The sequence below is a fragment of the Bos indicus genome, chromosome 29, assembly GCF_029378745.1.
Source record: "Bos indicus isolate NIAB-ARS_2022 breed Sahiwal x Tharparkar chromosome 29, NIAB-ARS_B.indTharparkar_mat_pri_1.0, whole genome shotgun sequence".
NCBI classification, from domain to species: domain Eukaryota; kingdom Metazoa; phylum Chordata; class Mammalia; order Artiodactyla; family Bovidae; genus Bos; species Bos indicus.
This window is the reverse complement of record NC_091788.1, coordinates 27,534,099-27,552,344: the sequence shown is the minus strand read 5'-3', so window position 1 is coordinate 27,552,344 and position 18,246 is coordinate 27,534,099. Positions and strand designations below refer to the sequence as shown.

The 18,246-nt window shown below is 36.8% G+C and overlaps 1 protein-coding gene and 1 pseudogene across 1 annotated transcript; both read left to right on the top strand.

The window, feature by feature from the left end:
* Nucleotides 1-6,361: 6,361 nt before the first annotated feature.
* Nucleotides 6,362-6,933, top strand: LOC109554291 (olfactory receptor 8B8-like; annotated as a pseudogene).
* Nucleotides 6,934-10,081: 3,148 nt separating this feature from the next.
* Nucleotides 10,082-10,681, top strand: LOC109554037 (olfactory receptor 8B8-like). The gene has a single exon (XM_019954344.2). The coding sequence runs from the start codon at nt 10,082-10,084 to the stop codon at nt 10,679-10,681; it is 600 nt and encodes a 199-aa protein (XP_019809903.2).
* The last annotated feature ends 7,565 nt before the right edge of the window (nt 10,682-18,246 follow it).

Below are 18,246 nucleotides of genomic sequence, written 5' to 3'. Positions count from 1 at the left end.
TAGTGTTATTATGTCAGGACTCAAAGAGCATATGGTCAATAAATAAGATGTCCCAGTGTGGGACACAATCGTGAGATTTAGGGACCTGGGTTTCCCTTGTGGTAAAGTATCTTCCTTCAGTGTGGAAACCTGGATTTGATCCATGGGTTGGGAAGATCCCCTGGAGAAGGGAACCCACTCCACTATTCTGGCCTGGAGAATTCCATGCACTGTATAGTCCATGGGATTACAAAGAATCCTACAAGGCATCAGTTACAGGAGATAAATCATGAGGAGTAATTGCATCAAGAAAAGAAAAAGTAATTTGCACAGAAAAGTTTTTGATAATGAAAACATTTATCTATGGACTCACTCCTTGTGCAAGACCCTAGATACTATTGAAATCACAGGATTTCTCTAGAAAAGATGAAAGCTTAAGTTATTTATGATTTAAAATGTTAAAGCAACAGGACTAGATGACTTTTGATCAAGTAGATTATTTCTGGTTTTGCTGGATTCTGTGTGCTACACTCATATGGAGTTTTAGGTACAGAAACATCAAATTGCAGCTGGGAGAATAATGCCAATGTGAAAGAAATATTTGGAGAATAAAGCGAGTTATGACAAGAATCTTGGATTATTTTTTGAAAGTAAAAATGTGCTACTTTAAAAATCCTCAATATGCTGTATCAGTGACCCTGTAATCATTTTCTAAGATATTTTGAAAAATATTAACTACCAAACGCTCTTCTTAAACTCCAGTCAGTATTTACGTATTTTGAAATTTGGCAAAGCTGACTTTTTACCTTTTTTTTTTTTTTTTGAGATGATCAGCATAACTAAATGTTTTTTGAGATGTTCAGCATAACTAAATCTTTGGCTAATATTTCTAGATGACCACTCTTTTTTCATCTCCTGACTGCAATACGGACATGACTGATTTTTCCTTAACAAGATCTATTTACCTAAAATTGTTGATCTTGGTTAGAATTTTGTTTGTTTAAACTAGTATTTCTCTCTATAAACTTGTTTTTCAAATGGAAGCAAATGCATCTAAACAAATGAACTTAACTGGGCCATTTGGAAACCTACAGAATACTGATGCATGTACTCTATTATGTATTTTATAACAATTTGAGGATCCCCAAGAGTAAATTAAGCCTGATCACTAATCTTTCATTTCATGCGCCTCAAAATTAGAATGAAATCTGTTCATTAATATAAAAGAACAGCTCTTTATAATGAGTAATGTATATCTTTGGTTAATCTGAAAAAAATATAAATAACTTAAAATACAATGTTTCATAATTACAGGTAGTAACCTTGTAAAGGAGGCAACCTTGCTGATTGTTTGGCAACTTAATCACGTTTTAGTTAGCAATCTAACTGTGCATCTCTCTACTTGGACTTCTTTTAAGCGGAAGGGGAATCAAGCCAGAGGATTTTTTTTTCTCCATTTTATTTTATTTTTTAACTTTACAATATTGTATTGGTTTTGAAATATATCAACATGAATCTGCCACAGGTATACATGTGCTCCCCATCCTGAACCCTTCTCCCTCCTCCCTCCCTGTACCATCCTTCTGGGTCGTCCCAGTGCACCAGCCCCAAGCATCCAGTATCGTGCATCAAACCTGGACTGGTGACTCGTTTCGTATATGATATTATACATGTTATATGTTCAGTTCATTCTCTTTGACTGAACTGACTCTTTGTGACCCAATGTACTACAGCACACCAGGCTTCCCTGTCCTTCACCAACTCCCAGAACTCGCTGAAACTCATGTCCATCAATTCAGTGATGCCATCCAACCATCAGATCCTCTGTCATCCTTCTCCTCCTGCCTTCAGTCTTTCCCAGCATCAGCATCTTTTCTAATGACTCAGTTCTTCTCATTAGGTGGCCAAAGTATCAGCGCCTAAGCTTCAGCATCAGTCATCCCAATGAATATTCAGGACTGAGTTCTTTTAGGATTGACCGGTTTGATCTCCTTATAGTTCTTCCTTTCCTGAGTTATGTCATTGGCACTGACAGGTTTTGAAGGAAGTTATGGTTCTGCTGAAGGTGTTCCATCTTAGAGTCAACCTCATAAGCCCTGGATTTCTCCTGTGCCCATGAACCAGGACAGAGCTTTTCTAAGTTCATGTGAAATTGGATTCTTTTTCAAGTTGCTGCATCATTAATATACATTTTCTTACCTAATTTAGCTAGACTAATGATTTCAAATATTATACAATATATGGGGAAGATTCTAAATAAGAGCTAGAGAACAAAGAAGATGTTTCAAAGAAGTCTACATTTAAAATTTCACATGGATGATTTTAATTTTCATTCATCAGAAATTCAATTGCTAACAATTTCTTCCATCTCTCCCTTTTAAGGGTTGCCCCACTAAAAACAAATAAGTAAATTACATAATTGTGGTAGCCGCACAAGTCATTATTTTGTTTGTGGAGGCCCTCTTTTTTTGGAGCATTTTGAAAGCATATTTTTGAGCATTTGATGCTTTTCTGTCAATAAGAGAGAGAAAACTCTATTATCATAGAATGATATTCTTCTCCCTCAAGATAAACTCATGTAGGTTTGTTTTATACACAAAAACATATGTATTTCTAAAATGTGTTTTGGACATTTCTAAAATGTGTCCAAGACAATTGAGTGGTCTTTGAAAAGTAAACATTCTCCTTTCTTTTTTATGTTTTTTGAGAAGGTTAAATTTTTGTAGCATATTTAAAGAGTGCAAGATACTTCAGTCAATCAGAACGGTACTTTCATGGCTTCTCATCAAAGTTAACTCTGATTCACTTTCTTCTTTAGTTTTAACCAAGCCTTAATCATAGTTCTAAGAAATTATTCTTTACTACATAGCTTCAATTTTCAAGTGGGTAATGGAGAACCACTGAAAGTTCTTGAACCAAGGAGGGACAGAGCTGTGCTTTCAGACCTTATTCTAGCAGCATTCAGTTCAGTTCAGTTCAGTCACTCAGTTGTGTCCGACTCTTTGTGACCACATGAACTGCAGCATGCCAGGCCTCCCTGTCCATCACCAACTCCCGGAGTTCACTCAAATCCACATCCATCGAGTCGGTAATGCCATCCAGCCATCTCATCCTCTGTCGTCCCCTTCTCCTCCTGACCCCAATCCCTCCCAGTATCAGAGTCTTTTCCAATGAATCAACTCTTTGCATGAGGTGGCAAAGTATTGGAGTTTCAGCTTTAGCATCAGTCCTTCCAAAGAACACCCGGGGCTGATCTCCTTTAGAATGGACTGGTTGGATCCCCTTGCAGCATTGTTCATGAACAAATGAGTGAATATATGAGAAAATGCTAAAATAAGAGTTATGTGCCTCTATAGTTCAACATTACACTAGTTCAGTTTAATCATAAAGCCAGAAGCTGTGTGGTGGCTGGGGACAGGTAGGTGCAGGTCTTTGTGGTTGTAAACATTGTGGTTAAGCATAAGAGAAGTTTTGAATGTATTCTGAAAGCTCTTAGATAAAAATAAGATGAGTTTCAGAAGTATTGATTGAGTTCTTTCTGTGTACTCAGCTTTGTTCTTAGTTTCAGGATCCAAATAGTTAACAGGGTAGAATAAATGTTTGACTTAATAAAATATACAGTTTATAGAAAAGCATGAATTAAAAGGGGAAAGTTTGATGAATATTATAAAAAAGAATCTACTTAAATTTATGAAAACATGAGTAGTAACAGCTGATGTTTATTGACACTCATATGCCAATACTGGCCCAACCATTTTACTTATTTTTTTATTCACTTGATTAACACAGCAGGTCAATGAAAGAGATGCTATTTTGACATTCCTTACTTCACGTAGGTGAACCTAGAGATTCAATAACTTGTCCAAAGTGTTATAGTATGTATAAGTGGAAGAAGGAAGGTAGGATTCAGAGGACTCTCTCTAATTCCATAACCCCTACTCTGTTCTATCATGAGAAAAATTGTTAATTTCAGTCACTGAAATGTTAAAGGAAATTAGCCAGTAGAAGAGTCAGGTAGAAATTTCAGGAAGATGTGAAAAGTATAAACTATAGAAGTGACATATTATATAACAAATTATTTCAGAGACATCTCAGATAGAGAACAACTGAAATGAGTCACTGCAACATTTGATGAATTCAGATAAAGAAATAAAGAAACCTGTAAGTAGGTCTCTTGTGGAAATACGCCCATTTAGTAAATGCGAATAAAGAGGGAATGAGACAATGTAACAGCTTCCCCTTCAGAGGTGTAGATAATGAGGAGATGTGAATTCACTTTGGATCTAACTGAGGGATGTACAGTCCCTAGAATAAAGCAAAAATGAGTAAAAGAGTGAGTCTGTAAGGAAATAAAGACAGATCATGAACCAGGATCCAAAATTTCCTTATTCCATATTAAACATATAATCTACATTCTGGGGAAGAGACCAGGCAAGCTTCTAACCTGTTTTTCACCAAGTGCATTACATCCTTAAACTCACATTAAATATTCTGGGTCTAATCAAGTAGCAAGTATTATAATAAAAGGACTATCTTCTGTTGCTTGCGAACACTGAAAATATCAGAAATTATAGAAGTTCACAAAGATTTCCAGGGCATATGTGAATTAATGTCTACTTTCTCTCCCCTAAAATCAAAGGGATCAAGCCTGGAAAACATGAAATGACATTTGCAGAACCAACATGGTAAATACACAGGGTAAGGAGAAAGTCCTGAAGTTTTAAGATCAAAGTTGGGTGAGTTTCTGAATTTAATTTATAATACTTTTTCCTCATTTTGTGATCAAAGTCCAGGGACCTATCATATGTCCATTCTTTCTCATTTTGTGAAGCTGAGACTCAAGTAAAACTACTGGAAGCATTTGTTGGAGAGGAATCAGCGAATATTAGAGGGGCTCAAAGACATATCAGTCAGGAAGTTTCCTCTAAGTAGGTGGATCTCTCATTCTTCTTCCTTTATGACTTTTACTCTGTGATAAGGTTGGTAACTTGATTCTCATAGACTTGGGTCCCCTCATCTTGAAGCAGTGTTCTTAGTTCCTGCCACATAAGGTCTAACCTGCATGAGAAGACAGCACCAAATTGCTAGGGTCACTGCCTCCAGTTGGACTGGTGAGGGAAGAGTTGACATGAACGAAGGTTGGGATAGTGTCAGGCATTCACAGTGTGTATACTCTTTCATAGGAGGAGAAACTGTGGAAGAGCTGAGTTGTTCTCTAATGGAACCCTTTTGCCTGTGTCCACAGATTCCTTTAGAGAAGAATGGCTCTTGGAAATAGGTCTTTCCTGACTCAGTTCATTTTGATGGGAATAACAGACCAACCAGATCTCCAGCTCCCCATTTTCTTTTTTTTTTTTTTCTTTTTTTAAATTTTTTTAATTTTTATTTTTTTTTAATTTTATTTTATTTTTAAACTTTACAATATTGTATTAGTTTTGCCAAATATCGAAATGAATCCGCCACAGGTATTCCCGCGTTCCCCATCCTGAACCCTCCTCCCTCCTCCCTCCCCTACCCTCCCTCTGGGTCATCCCAGTGCACCAGCCCCAAGCATCCAGTATCGTGCATCAAACCTGGACTAGCGACTCGTTTCATACATGATATTATACATGTTTCAATGCTATTCTCCCAAATCTCCCCCCCCCTCTCCCACAGAGTCCATAAGACTGATCTATACATTGGTGTCTCTTTTGCTATCTCATACACAGGGTTATTGTTACCATCTTTCTAAATTCCATATATATGCGTTATTATACTGTATTGGTGTTTTTCTTTCTGGCTTACTTCACTCTGTATAATAGGTTCCAGTTTTATCCATCTCATTAGAACTGATTCAAATGTATTCTTTTTAATGGCTGAGTAATACTCCATTGTGTATATGTATCACTGCTTTCTTATCCATTCATCTGCTGATGGGCATCTAGGTTGCTTCCATGTCCTGGCTATTATAAACAGTGCTGCGATGAACATTGGGGGTACACGTGTCTCTTTCCCTTCTGGTTTCCTCAGTGTGTATGCCCAGCAGTGGGATTGCTGGATCATAAGGCAGTTCTATTTCCAGTTTTTTAAGGAATCTCCACACTGTTCTCCATAGTGGCTGTACTAGTTTGCATTCCCACCAACATTTTCTTCCTGTTCTAGGAAAGTACATGGTCACTGTGATGGGGAACCTGGGCTTGATAATCTTAATTCAACTGGATTTACATCTACATACTTTTCCCTCTTTAACTTTTCCTTCATAGATCTCTGTTATTCTTCTGTGTTTGCACCAAAAATGCTAAGTAACTTCACTTCGAAGAAGATCATTTCTTACATGGGGCTCATGACTCAGCTCTACTTTTTCTGTTTTCTTGTCATTTCTGAAATATATGTGCTGACATCAATGGCCTATGACCTCTATGTGGCCATCTGTAAGCCACTTTTGTATAACATTATGTCCCCTAAAGTGTGTTCCAGCCTTGTGCTTTGGTTCCTACTAGATGGCATTTTCTGGGCCATGGCTCACACTGGATACATGCAGAGACTGAACTTCTGTGATGCAAACACTATTAACCATTATTTCTGTGACATCCATCCTCTGCTTCAGCTCTCCTGCACAAGTACTCGGTCAATAAGTTTTTTTCCTGTGGTTTTTTTCCCTGTGGTGGGCATCAACATCACTATGCCCAGTCTCACCATCTTCATCTTTATAGTCTTATTTTCTCCAGCATCTTCCACATCAGCTCCACAGAGGGCAGGTCCAAAGCCATCAGCACCTGCAGTTCCCACATCATTGCTGTTTCTCTCTTCTTTGGATCATGTGCATTTGTATATCTTAAACCATCTTCTGCTGCATTTCTGGATGAGCAAAACATCTCTTCTCTCTTTAACACCAATGTGGTTGCTATGATGAACCCTTTAATCTACAGCTTGAGACACAAAGATGTGAAAACTTCTCTGAGAAAAACTATATAATTTTGATTAGAAACCACACCTCTTTTTGCAAATAATCACAGAATAGAGATATTATCTTTTTAATTTTAATGATTTTTATTAGCAGTATTATTATCCTATTTTGTACCATATTGAAATAAATTTTTGACATATCAATTTATTTATACTTATCAAATAGGAGACTTCTCTTCTTGTTTACCATTTTCATAATTTCCTTCCAAACATGTTCCCACTTATTAATACTATTTAGAAGAACATTTATTATCTTATTTATCATTCATTATAATCATTTTATTTATTTATTATAATACATTTTCTGCATTAGTCTGAACTTAGCTTTTCCTGTGAAAATAGAAGACTGGCCAACAAATCATCAAGTCAGGGGACATTCAGTTCAGTTCAGTTCAGTCACTCAGTCATGTCCAACTCCTTGAAACCCATGGACTGCAGCACGCCAGGCCTCCCTGTCCATCACCAACTCCCGGGATTTACTCAAACTCATGTCCATCGAGTTGGTGATGCCCTCCAACCATCTCATCCTCTGTCATCCCCTTGTCCTCCCACCTTCAATCTTTCCCAGCATCAAGGTCTTTTCAAATAAGTCAGTTCTTTGCCTCAGGTAGCCAAAGTATTGGAATTTCAGCTTCAGCATCAGTCCTTCCAATGAATATTCAGGACTAATTTCCTTTAGGATGGATTGGTAGACTCGCCTTGCTATAGAAGGGACTCTCAAGAGTCTTCTCCAACACCACAGTTCAAAAGCATCAATTCTTTAGCACTCAGCTTTCTTTATAGTCCAACTCTCACATCCATATGACTTCTGGAAAAACCATAGGTTTGACAAGACGGACCATTAGTGTGACATAATGTCACTGGGGATGTCTTATCTGCCAATTGACTTTAGAAGCATGAATCTGAGAATGTTTCCTCTTCCCATCTTTTCAGGCTTCATTAAGCAATTATATCACATTTAATTTCTGAGGTGGAAGACTTCATAGACTATTAAGTATAACCCACTTTGTATCTGTAAGCACTGTGCATGCCTCCTTTGACAAACGATTTTGTTGCCTGCATGTATGGATTGTCAAAATATATTCGTTATATGTTTGGTACATAGAGTGGTTAATGATTTATTTATCATTTCAGTTCACTTCAGTTCAGTCGCTCAGTCGTATCCGACTCTCTGCGACCCCATGAATCGCAGCACGCCAGGCCTCCCTGTCCATCACCAACTCCTGGAGTTCACTCAGACTCACGTCCATCGAGTCAGTGATGCCATCCAGCCATCTCATCCTCTGTCGTCCCCTTCTCCTCCTGCCCCCAATCCCTCCCAGCATCAGAGTCTTTTCCAATGAGTCAACTCTTCGCATGAGGTGGCCAAAGTACTGGAGTTTCAGCTTTAGCATCATTCCTTCCAAAGAACACCCAGGGCTGATCTCCTTTAGAATGGACTGGTTGGATCTCCTTGCAGTCCAAGGGACTCTCAAACTCCAACACCACAATTCAAAAGCATCAATAATTTGGCGCTCAGCTTTCTTCACAGTCCAACTCTCACATCCATACATGATCACTGGAAAACCCATAGCCTTGACTAGATGGACCTTTGTTGGCAAAGTAATGTCTCTGCTTTTTAATATGCTATCTATGTTGGTCATAACTTTCCTTCAAAGGGGTAAGCATCTTTTAATTTCACGGCTGCAGTCACTATCTGCAGTGATTTTGGAGCCCCAAAAAATAAAGTCTGACACTGTTTCCACTGTTTCCCCATCTATTTCCCATGAAGTGATGGGACCAGATGCCATGATCTTAGTTTTCTGAATGTTGTGACAAGGAAAGTTACTTAATTCTCATAGACTATCTTCTTGGATTAGAAATACAATTCTTGGTTCTGACCACATGAAGTCTAATGTGTATTAGAAACCAGTGCCAGGTTACTAGGGTCACTGAAAGAGGAAATGTTGAGATGAGAGTAGAACAATAGTGTCCTAATCCAACCTTCTTCTCCCTTGGCTTTTCCAAGGGAGAAGATAGCAAACATACCTGCTACCATACGCAAAGCAGGTATGTTTGCCTATGGTAGCACGGGCCTTCCCTCTGTAGGCTCTCTGTGATTTCCTTTAGGATGAACTGTTTGGGTTTCCTTGCAGTCCAAGGGACTCTCAAGAGTCTTCTTTAACACCACAGTTTAAAAGCACCAATTCTTCGGCACTCAGCTTTCTTTATAGTCCAACTCTCACATCCATACATGACTACTGGACAAACCATAGCTTTGATTAGATGGACATTTGTTGTTAAAGTAATGTCTTTGCTTTTTAATATGCTATCTAGGTTGGTCATAGCTTTTCTCCCAAGAGCAAGTGTCTTTTACTTTCATGGCTGCAGTCACAATCTGCAGTGATTTTGGAGCCAAAAAAAAAAGTCTGCCACTGTTTCCACTGTTTTCCCATCTATTTCCTGTGAAGTGATGGGACTAGATGCCATGATCTTAGTTTTCTGAATGTTGAGTTTTAAACCAACTTTTTCACTCTCCTCTTTCACTTTCATCAAGAGACTCTTTAGTTCTTCTTCACTTTCTTCCACAAAGGTGGTGTCATCTGCATATTTGAGGTTATTGATATTTCTCCTGGCAATCTCAATTCCAGCTTATGCTTCATCCAGCCATGCATTTTGCATGGTGTACACTGCATATAAGTTAAATAAGCAGGGTGACAATATACAGCCTTGACATACTCATTTACCAATATGGAACACGTCTGTTGTTCCATGTCCAGTTCTAACTGTTGTTTCTTGACTTGCTTGCAGATTTCTAAGGAGGCAGGTTAGGTGGACTGGAATTCCCATCTCTTTAAGGATTTTCCACAGTTTCTTGTGGTCCACACAAAGTCTTTGGCATAATCAAAAAAGCAAAAGTAGATTTTTTTTGTGGAACTCTCTTGTTTTTTCGATGACCCAGTAGATGTTGGCAATTTGATCTCTGGTTCCTCTTCCTTTTCTAAATCGAACTTGAACATCTGGAAGTTCTTCACAGAGTTCTGCTATTCTTCTGTGTTTACCGCCAAAATGCTGATTAATTTTATATCAGAGAAAAATATTATTTCTTATATGGGATGCATGACACAGCTCTACTTTTTCAGTTTTTTCACCATTTCTGAAATATATGCTGACATCAATGGCCATCTGTATGGCCATACACATACAGATGTATGTGGCCATCTGTAAACCACTTTTGTATCATGTTGTTATATCCTCTAAAGTGTGTTACAACCTTATGCTTGGTTCCTACTTGATGACATTTCCTGGTGCCATTGGTCACGCTGGATGCATGCTGAGACTGACCTTCTGTCATGCAAAAACCATCAACCATTATTTCTGTGATATCCTTCCTCTGCTCAAGCTCTCTTGCACAAGTATCCACATCAGTGATCTGGTAGTTTTCATTGTGGCGGGCACCAACATCATTGTGCCCAGTCTCACCAGCTTTGTCTCTTATGGTCTCATCCTCACCAACATCTTCCGTATCAGCTCCATGGAAGGCAGGTCCAAAGCTTTCAGTACTTTCTGTCCCCACATCATTGTTGTTTCTCTCTTCTTTGCATCATGTACACTTATGTATCTCAAACCTTCATCTGCTGTGTATATGGATGAAAGAAAAGTCTCTTCTCTCTTTTACACCAATATGGTTCCCAGGATGAACCCTTTAATCTACAGCTTGAGAAATAAAAATGTGAAAGCAGCTCTGAGAAAAACTCTGAGTAGGACAGAATTTTGAATAGATACTTTCTCTGTGCAGCTTGTCACAGGGCATAAATTTCTGTGTTTAATCATAGTAATTTTGTTGGAATCTTTTTGATTCTTTTTTTTTTAGATGTTCAAAAATCTTTATTACTGCATTGTTTGTAAAAGTAAAAACTTAGAAACATCCATATGTAAGATTGTAATGTAATGTTCAATCAAACAAATATTAAATAAGAGTATGCAGCTGTTAAAATTTTATAACAATCTCTACATATGGTGGAAGGAAATCTGAGTCATCTCTCTATTTATTTCCACATTGTATTGAGCCAGACTTCTCTCTGACCCAATCATTTGCAGACTTTCTCACCATCTCCCATTTATTAATACTATTTAGAAAAAATTTGTTACCTCTTGTTTTTTTCTCAGTTTGAACATTTTTCCCCTCTGGGAATATAAAACTGCTCTATCTATAGTTGATGAAATCAGGGAACATTAGGGTGAAATAGCATCATTTGCAATGTCTCATCTGACACTTTCCATTGGAAGTATGAATCAGACAAAATTTTCTCTTCCTATCTTTCAGTCTTTCTTGAGCAATAATGTATCTCCTTAAATGCCTGAGATGGAAGATTACATGATGTTGATTAAGTATAAACAACTTGACTTCTCTAAACATTATGCATTATGATTATGGAAAAAAATTTCTTAGTTTGAACATCCAGTCCTGCACATAACACATTGTTAAAATATATTACCAGAATGAGAGAGCCAAGTTGAGAGTGGTACTTTGCTTCTACTTTATGTCATTGTTTTTGTTTCAGTAAACATTGAAAGGAGAAAATACTCTAATTTGAAAGTTGACTTCATCTTTGGGTGGTATATGACTTTTTCTCAGGATGGGTATCAGAAAAGTTTACAGCAGTATCAGAAAAGTTTTTTGGATATGTCTCCTCAGCCTAAGAAATAAAGGTAAAATTAAACAAAAGGTACTGCATTAAACTGATAAGACATTGTGCAGCTCAAGAAACATAGCAAAATAAAAAATCAGTCTATTGAATGGGAGAAGATGTTTAAAAACAATATGTCTGATAACAGGCTAGTGTCGAAAATATACAAATAACCTGTATTACTCAGCATCTAGAAAACAAAGAACCCAATTAAAAAATGGGCAGAGGTGTATTTTTTCAAAGACATATGGATGACTACCAGACCCATGAAACAATGCTCAGCTTCACTAATCTTCAGGAAAATGCAAGTCAAATCCAAGGAGATACCTCACTACTGTCAGAATGGCAAACAAAAAGACAACAAACAATATTTGTTGCTGACAATGTGGAGAAAAGGGAACACTCATGTACCATTGGCAGCATGTAAACACGATGGAAAACAGTGTGAAGTTTCCTCAAACATTAAAAACAGAACTACTCTACAGTCCAGCCACTCTACTCCTGAGTATTTACCTAAAGGAAATAAAATCATTACTTCAAAATATATACATACCCTGAAGTTACCTAAATCATTATTTATAATGGCCAAGATATGCTTGCCTAAAGGCCCAATGATATAATAGATGAATAGATAAAGGAGATGTGGTGTATATTTATACAATGGAATATTACTTACACATAAAAAAGAATGAAATCTTGCTATTTGAGAGAATATAAAAGAACTTACAGAATGTAAATAGAAAGACAAATACTGTATGACTTCACTTATATTTGGAATCTACAAAACAGAAAAAATTAACAACATAGGCAAGCAGAAACTCTTACAGATACAGAGAATAAACAGATTGTTTCCAGAGGGAAGGAAGAGGGGATTGGAGAGAAATTAGATAGTTTAAGAGGTGTAATCTTCCAGTTACAATATAAACAAGTGATAAGCATGAACAGTGTGGGGAATGTAGTTGATTATAATGTAGAACTTTGTATGCTGAAAGTTGGTAACAGGACATAATGTTAATTTAATTTTAAAGTGTATAGAAATAGCAAATCAGTTTATTACCCATTAGGAACTAATACAATGTTGTTGGTAAACTATACCTTAAAAGCTAACAAACAAACAGATGTATAGAAAAATAGATCAGATTTTTTGTTACCAAAGATGGGGATCTGGCGGGAAGGCAAAGTGGATGAAGACAGGACAAATGCCCCGTTCTCAGATGAATAAGGATTAAATGTAATATACAATATGATAAATGTAAATAACACTATTCTATGTTTTATATGAGAGTTGTTAAGAGAGGAAATCCTTGGAGTTCTCATTACAAAGAAAAAAAGATTTTTTTTCCATTTTATTTTGTATCCATATCAGATGATGGGTGTTCTTATTGTGGTTATTACCGCATGATGCATGTAAATCAAATCATTATATTGTACACCTTAAAGTTACACAATACCATATGAAGAAAAATGAAACTGTTTTAGTCTTTCAGTAGTGTCCTACTCTTTGTGATCCCATAGACTGTACCCAAAAGCTCCATGGAAATATCCAGACAAGAATACTGGAGTAGGTAGCCATTCCCTTCTCCAAGGGATCTTTCTATCCCAGGGATTGAAGCCAGGTCTCCTGCATTGTAAGCAGATTCTTCACCATCTGAGCCATCAGGGAAGTGATTATATTTCAAAACCCAGAAGAAACATGTTTAAAACTGGAAAAAAGATTGCCTGTGTTTAGATTTGAATGTATTCTGGATACTAGGTACTTATCAGATACATTATTTACAAGTTTTTCTTCCATTCTGTTAGTCCTCTATTCATTCTCTTGATGATACCTTTGAAACCTCAAAAGTTTTTAATTTCATGATGTTCAGCATCCACTTTTTTTCTTTTTTTATTTGCCCTTTATTAGCATATCTAAGGAGAAGGCAGTGGCACCCCACTCCAGTACTCTTGCCTGGAAAATCCCATGGATGGAGGAGCCTGGTAGGCTGCAGTCCATAGGGTCTCTAAGAGTTGGACACGATTGAGCGACTTCACTTTCACACACTGGAGAAGGAAATGGCAACCCACTCCAGTGTTCTTGCCTGGAGAATCCCATGGACAGAGGAGCCTGGGGGGCTGCCGTCTATGGGGTCGCACAGAGTTGGACACGACTGAAGCAACTTAGCAGCAGCAGCAGCAGCAGCAGCAGCAGCGTATCTAAGAACCATTGTTCATCCTGAAGTCAAAGAGATTTGCTCTGATGATTTCTTCCAGGAGTTTAAAAATATTACCTTTCATATTTAGATATGAGGTTTATTTTGAGCTTACTTTCTTATTTTGTGGAGTGTTCCAAATTCATTCTTTCAAAATGAACTTAATTATTCTAGTCACTTTTGTTGAAAATACTACTCTCTCCACCACATAATCTTGGCATCCCTGTTGAAAATCAAGTGAGCATAAATGGAATCGCTTATTTTAGGACTCTCTGATACACACACACACACATATATATATATCCCTCACATGTGTGTATGTAAATGCGGCAAATTCATATCTATGCTCTAACTTCATTTTCTTTCACTTCATTTCTCTACTGTGCTTGCATCACTATTTTTAAATATGTTTATTTAAAATTGTTTTTTTCCATTGGTTAAAAACAAAGGTAGGCATGGTGTTATAGTGTTTTCAAACTACAATTTGTGACTATTGTGACAATAAGAGAGATGGTAGAGAAGTAAAAGGAAGAGGCTTTATACTTTCTTCTCCTGAGCTATTTCTGGAAAAACTGCTTCCCTTACCTGTTAATATTCCTCTAAAGGGTTCAAAGCCTTCTTCCAATGAGATAAGAGGAAGTGAAAGTAGAGTGGAAAATGATTACCAATTTGTTATCCTGTAGTATTATAATTTATGGTTTTCTGCAGTTAAAATATATTAGACATATATTTCAAGGATCTTAATCTAACTTTTTTTAATTGCTGAGTTAGTAGGTTTTATTTATTTATTTTATTTTATTTTTTAACTTTACAATATTTTATTGGTTTTGCCATATATCAACATGATTCTGCCACAGGTATACACATGTTCCCCATCCTGAACCCTCCCTCCCCATACCATCCCTCTGGGTCATCCCAGTGCACCAGCTCCAAGCATCCAGTCTTCAGAGCCCTTATGTGGGAAATTCCCTAAAACAATTTTTACTTCTAAATCAAGTCTTAGTCAAGTCCAAAACTTCCACCAAAGGCAACTGTTTACCTAATCATGAAAACATTTCAAAATATATCCAAAACATTTCCAAATCATAAAATTCCCTTCTCTGACAAGGACCTACTTGGACAAAATACCTTTCTTCCTTAATTCCCAGGGAGAGCTATCAGAGATTAATTTTCACACTGTAGTTGTTTTGATTCCAAAGAACATTTTTACTTTTAAGACACATGAAATCTGTAAGAAGGCATTCCCCTTTCGGAAAAACTCTTTAGAGCCAGTTTCATTTTCCTCGTGTACCATCTATTATGTTGTAGACTTTTTAGAGAGTTTATGAGATAACATATCTCAGAGGCAACAAAATGTCCCTATGAGTGAGCTGTCAATAGGATTGTTGGTACCCCAAATAAATTCCAGATTACTGCACTTTCCTTCAAATAATGCAGATTCCATTAATTGTGGAATTTGCTAGAATGAATTTCTGAGTCCTATTTCTCTTCTTTTGATCTTTTCAGAAGTTTTCAGCTCTGGAACTGTTTGAGGAAATGAAAGGGCACTCAAACATGGCCACTTGGTTCTGAAGAGAACATGAAAACTCAGCACTGATCACATGAATCATGGATTGTCAGGTCCTGTTTGTGCTTCTTCATTTTTACTTAGGGTCTTCCCTAGTGGTTCTGATGATAAGAAACTGCCTCCAATCTGAGACCCGGGGTCAGCATGATCACCTGGAGAAGGGAATGACAGCCCATTCGGTATTCAGGGTCTCAGGAACACAGTCAGGTTCAGTTTCGTTCAGTCACTCAGTCAAATCTGACTCTTTGTGATCCCATGGACTGCAGCATGCCAGACTTTCCTGTCCATCACCAGCTGCCAAGGTAAACTCAAGCTCATGTCCATCGAGTCGGTGATGCCATCCAACCATCTCATCCTCTGTCGTCCCCTTCTCCTCTCACCTTCAATCTTTCCCAGAATCAGGATTTTTTCTAATAAGTCAGCTCTTCACATCAGGCAGCCAATGTATTGGAGCTTCAGCTTCAGCATCAGTCCTTCCAATGAATATTCAGGAATGATTTCCTTTAGGATGGACTGGTTGGATCTCCTTGTTGTCCAAGGGACTCTCAAGAGTTTTCTCCAACACAACAATTCAAAAGAATCAATTCTTCTGCTCAGCTTTCTTTATGGTTCAACTCTCATGTCCATTCATGACTAGTGGAAAAACCATAACTTTAGGTATATGGATGTTTGTGGGCAAAGAAATATCTCTTCTTTTTAATATGCTGTCTAGATTGGCCATAGCTTTTTTTCCCAAGGAGCAAGTGTCTTTTAATTTCATGGCTGAAGTCACCATCTGCAGTGATTTGGTGCCACAAAAAATAAAGTCTGTCACTGTTTCCATTGTTTTCCCATCTATTTGCTGTGAAGTTATGGGACCAGATGCCATGATCTTAGTTTTCTGAATGTTGAGTTTTAAGCCAACTTTTTCACTCTCCTCTTTCACTTTCATCAAGAGGCTTTTTAGTTCCTCTTCAATTTCTGCCATAAGGATGGTGTTATTTGCATATCTGAGTTTATTGATAGTTCTCCCTGCAATCTTCAATCTAGCTTGTGTTTCATCCAGCCTGGCATTTCTCATGATGTACTCTTCATATAAGTTGAATAAGCAGGGTGACAATATACAGCCTTGACGTACTCCTTTCCCAATTTGGAACCAGTCTGTTGTTCCATGTCCAGTTCTAACTGTTACTTCTTTTGACCTGTATACAGGTTTCTCAGCAGGCAGGCTAGGTGGTCTGGTATTCCCATCCCTTTAAGAATTTTTCACAGTTTATTGTCTAGCATCTCTTATTAAATATCATAAGCATTTGTGAAGTTTCCTGTGTTATTTATAACCTCAATTCATATAATTAATAATTTTCTCTTTACATTGGATCATTTTCCATAATGCTACATCATGTATTATACAGCCCCTTACCTAATTTAGTTTGATTAGTAGATTTAAATATTATACAATGTTTTGGGAAGATTCCAAATAAGTAATATGGAACTATGTAAAGTTTCAAAGAAGCCAAAAATTAAAATTTCAAATAGCACTATCTTTATTTTGATTCCTCAGAAGTTTAGTGTTTATTGGTCTTTTCCATCTCTCTTTCTTAGGCATTGCCTTGCAAAAAAATAAATCAAAATCACATAATCGTGATAGCACAAGTCATATTTTGTGTATGGAGGAACTCCTTTTTTATGAACAGTTTGAAGATCTTTTTTGAGAGTTTGATGCTTTTCTACTAAGAAGAGAACCCTCTTTTATTATAGAGTAGTATTCTTGACCTTCTTTCCAATATATATAAGCAATGTGTGTAATATAGACATATATTTTTATTTTTCACGCACAAACATACATATATTTATAAAATAGGTTGAACTTCCCAAGACAAGTAAAAATAGTTTAAAAAAAAAAAAAGACAAGTAGAAAGTAAAAATTCTCTAATTTTCTTTTTTAGATTTTTTAGGTTAAAATTTTACAAAGGTTAATCTGCGCAAAATACACATAACAATCAAAATGGTACTTTCATGGCTTCTCATCAAAGATAACAGTCTCAATTTCTTCTCTAGTTATAACTAAGCATTAATCATAATTTTGAGAATTATACTTTTAATTTATGCTTCAATTTTCAAATGGGTTATGGAAAACCATTGAAAGTACTTGAACTAGGGAGGGACAAAGCTGTGATTTCAGACATTGGTGTTTAGGGCTAAATAGGAGCATCTTGGGAAATACTAAAATTATCATTAGGAAGCACTATAGTTCAACATTACAGTAGTTCAGCCTAAACACAAAAAGCCAGAAGTTTTGTGGTAGCTGCGGTACATGGGTGGAGGTCACTGTGATTTTAGATGCTATGGTTTAGCATTTGAAAAATGTTAAATACCTTCTTGGACAAAAACAACATGATTATCAGAAATATTTATTAAGTTCCTTCCATGTCCTCTGCTTTGTGCTTAGATCTTGGAGCCAAACAGTAAACAAGATAGGAACTTAGAGTTTATTAAGGAACACAGGTATTCAGGAAAAACAAACAAACAAACTCTGACATGTGTTATGATGGAGAATCTAGTAAAATTTATGAGAACGTGAATAATGACAGCTGACGTGTATTAACTATTTACCATATGCCAGGCACTGATTCAGCCATTTTACTTGACATTTTTCATTTAATTAACTCAGCAGCATGATAAAAGAGATTCCATTTTTACCATCCAATTTTACAACTTTGGTGAAAGATTAAATAAATTGCCCAAAGAATTATAGGATGTAAGTAAATTAAGATTCACAATGCTCTCTCTAGCGCCATAGTCCCTACTCATTTCTATCATGAGAAGAAATTGATAATTTCAATTATTGACATCTTGCAGAAAATGACCCAGTGAGAGAATCAGGTAGAAATTACAAGTTTGTTTTTTTTTTTTTTAA

Bases quoted from the DNA above. Each gene is read 5' to 3' on its own strand.
- LOC109554037 (XM_019954344.2), top strand. From the start codon at position 10,082: ATGGCCATCTGTATGGCCATACACATACAGATGTATGTGGCCATCTGT.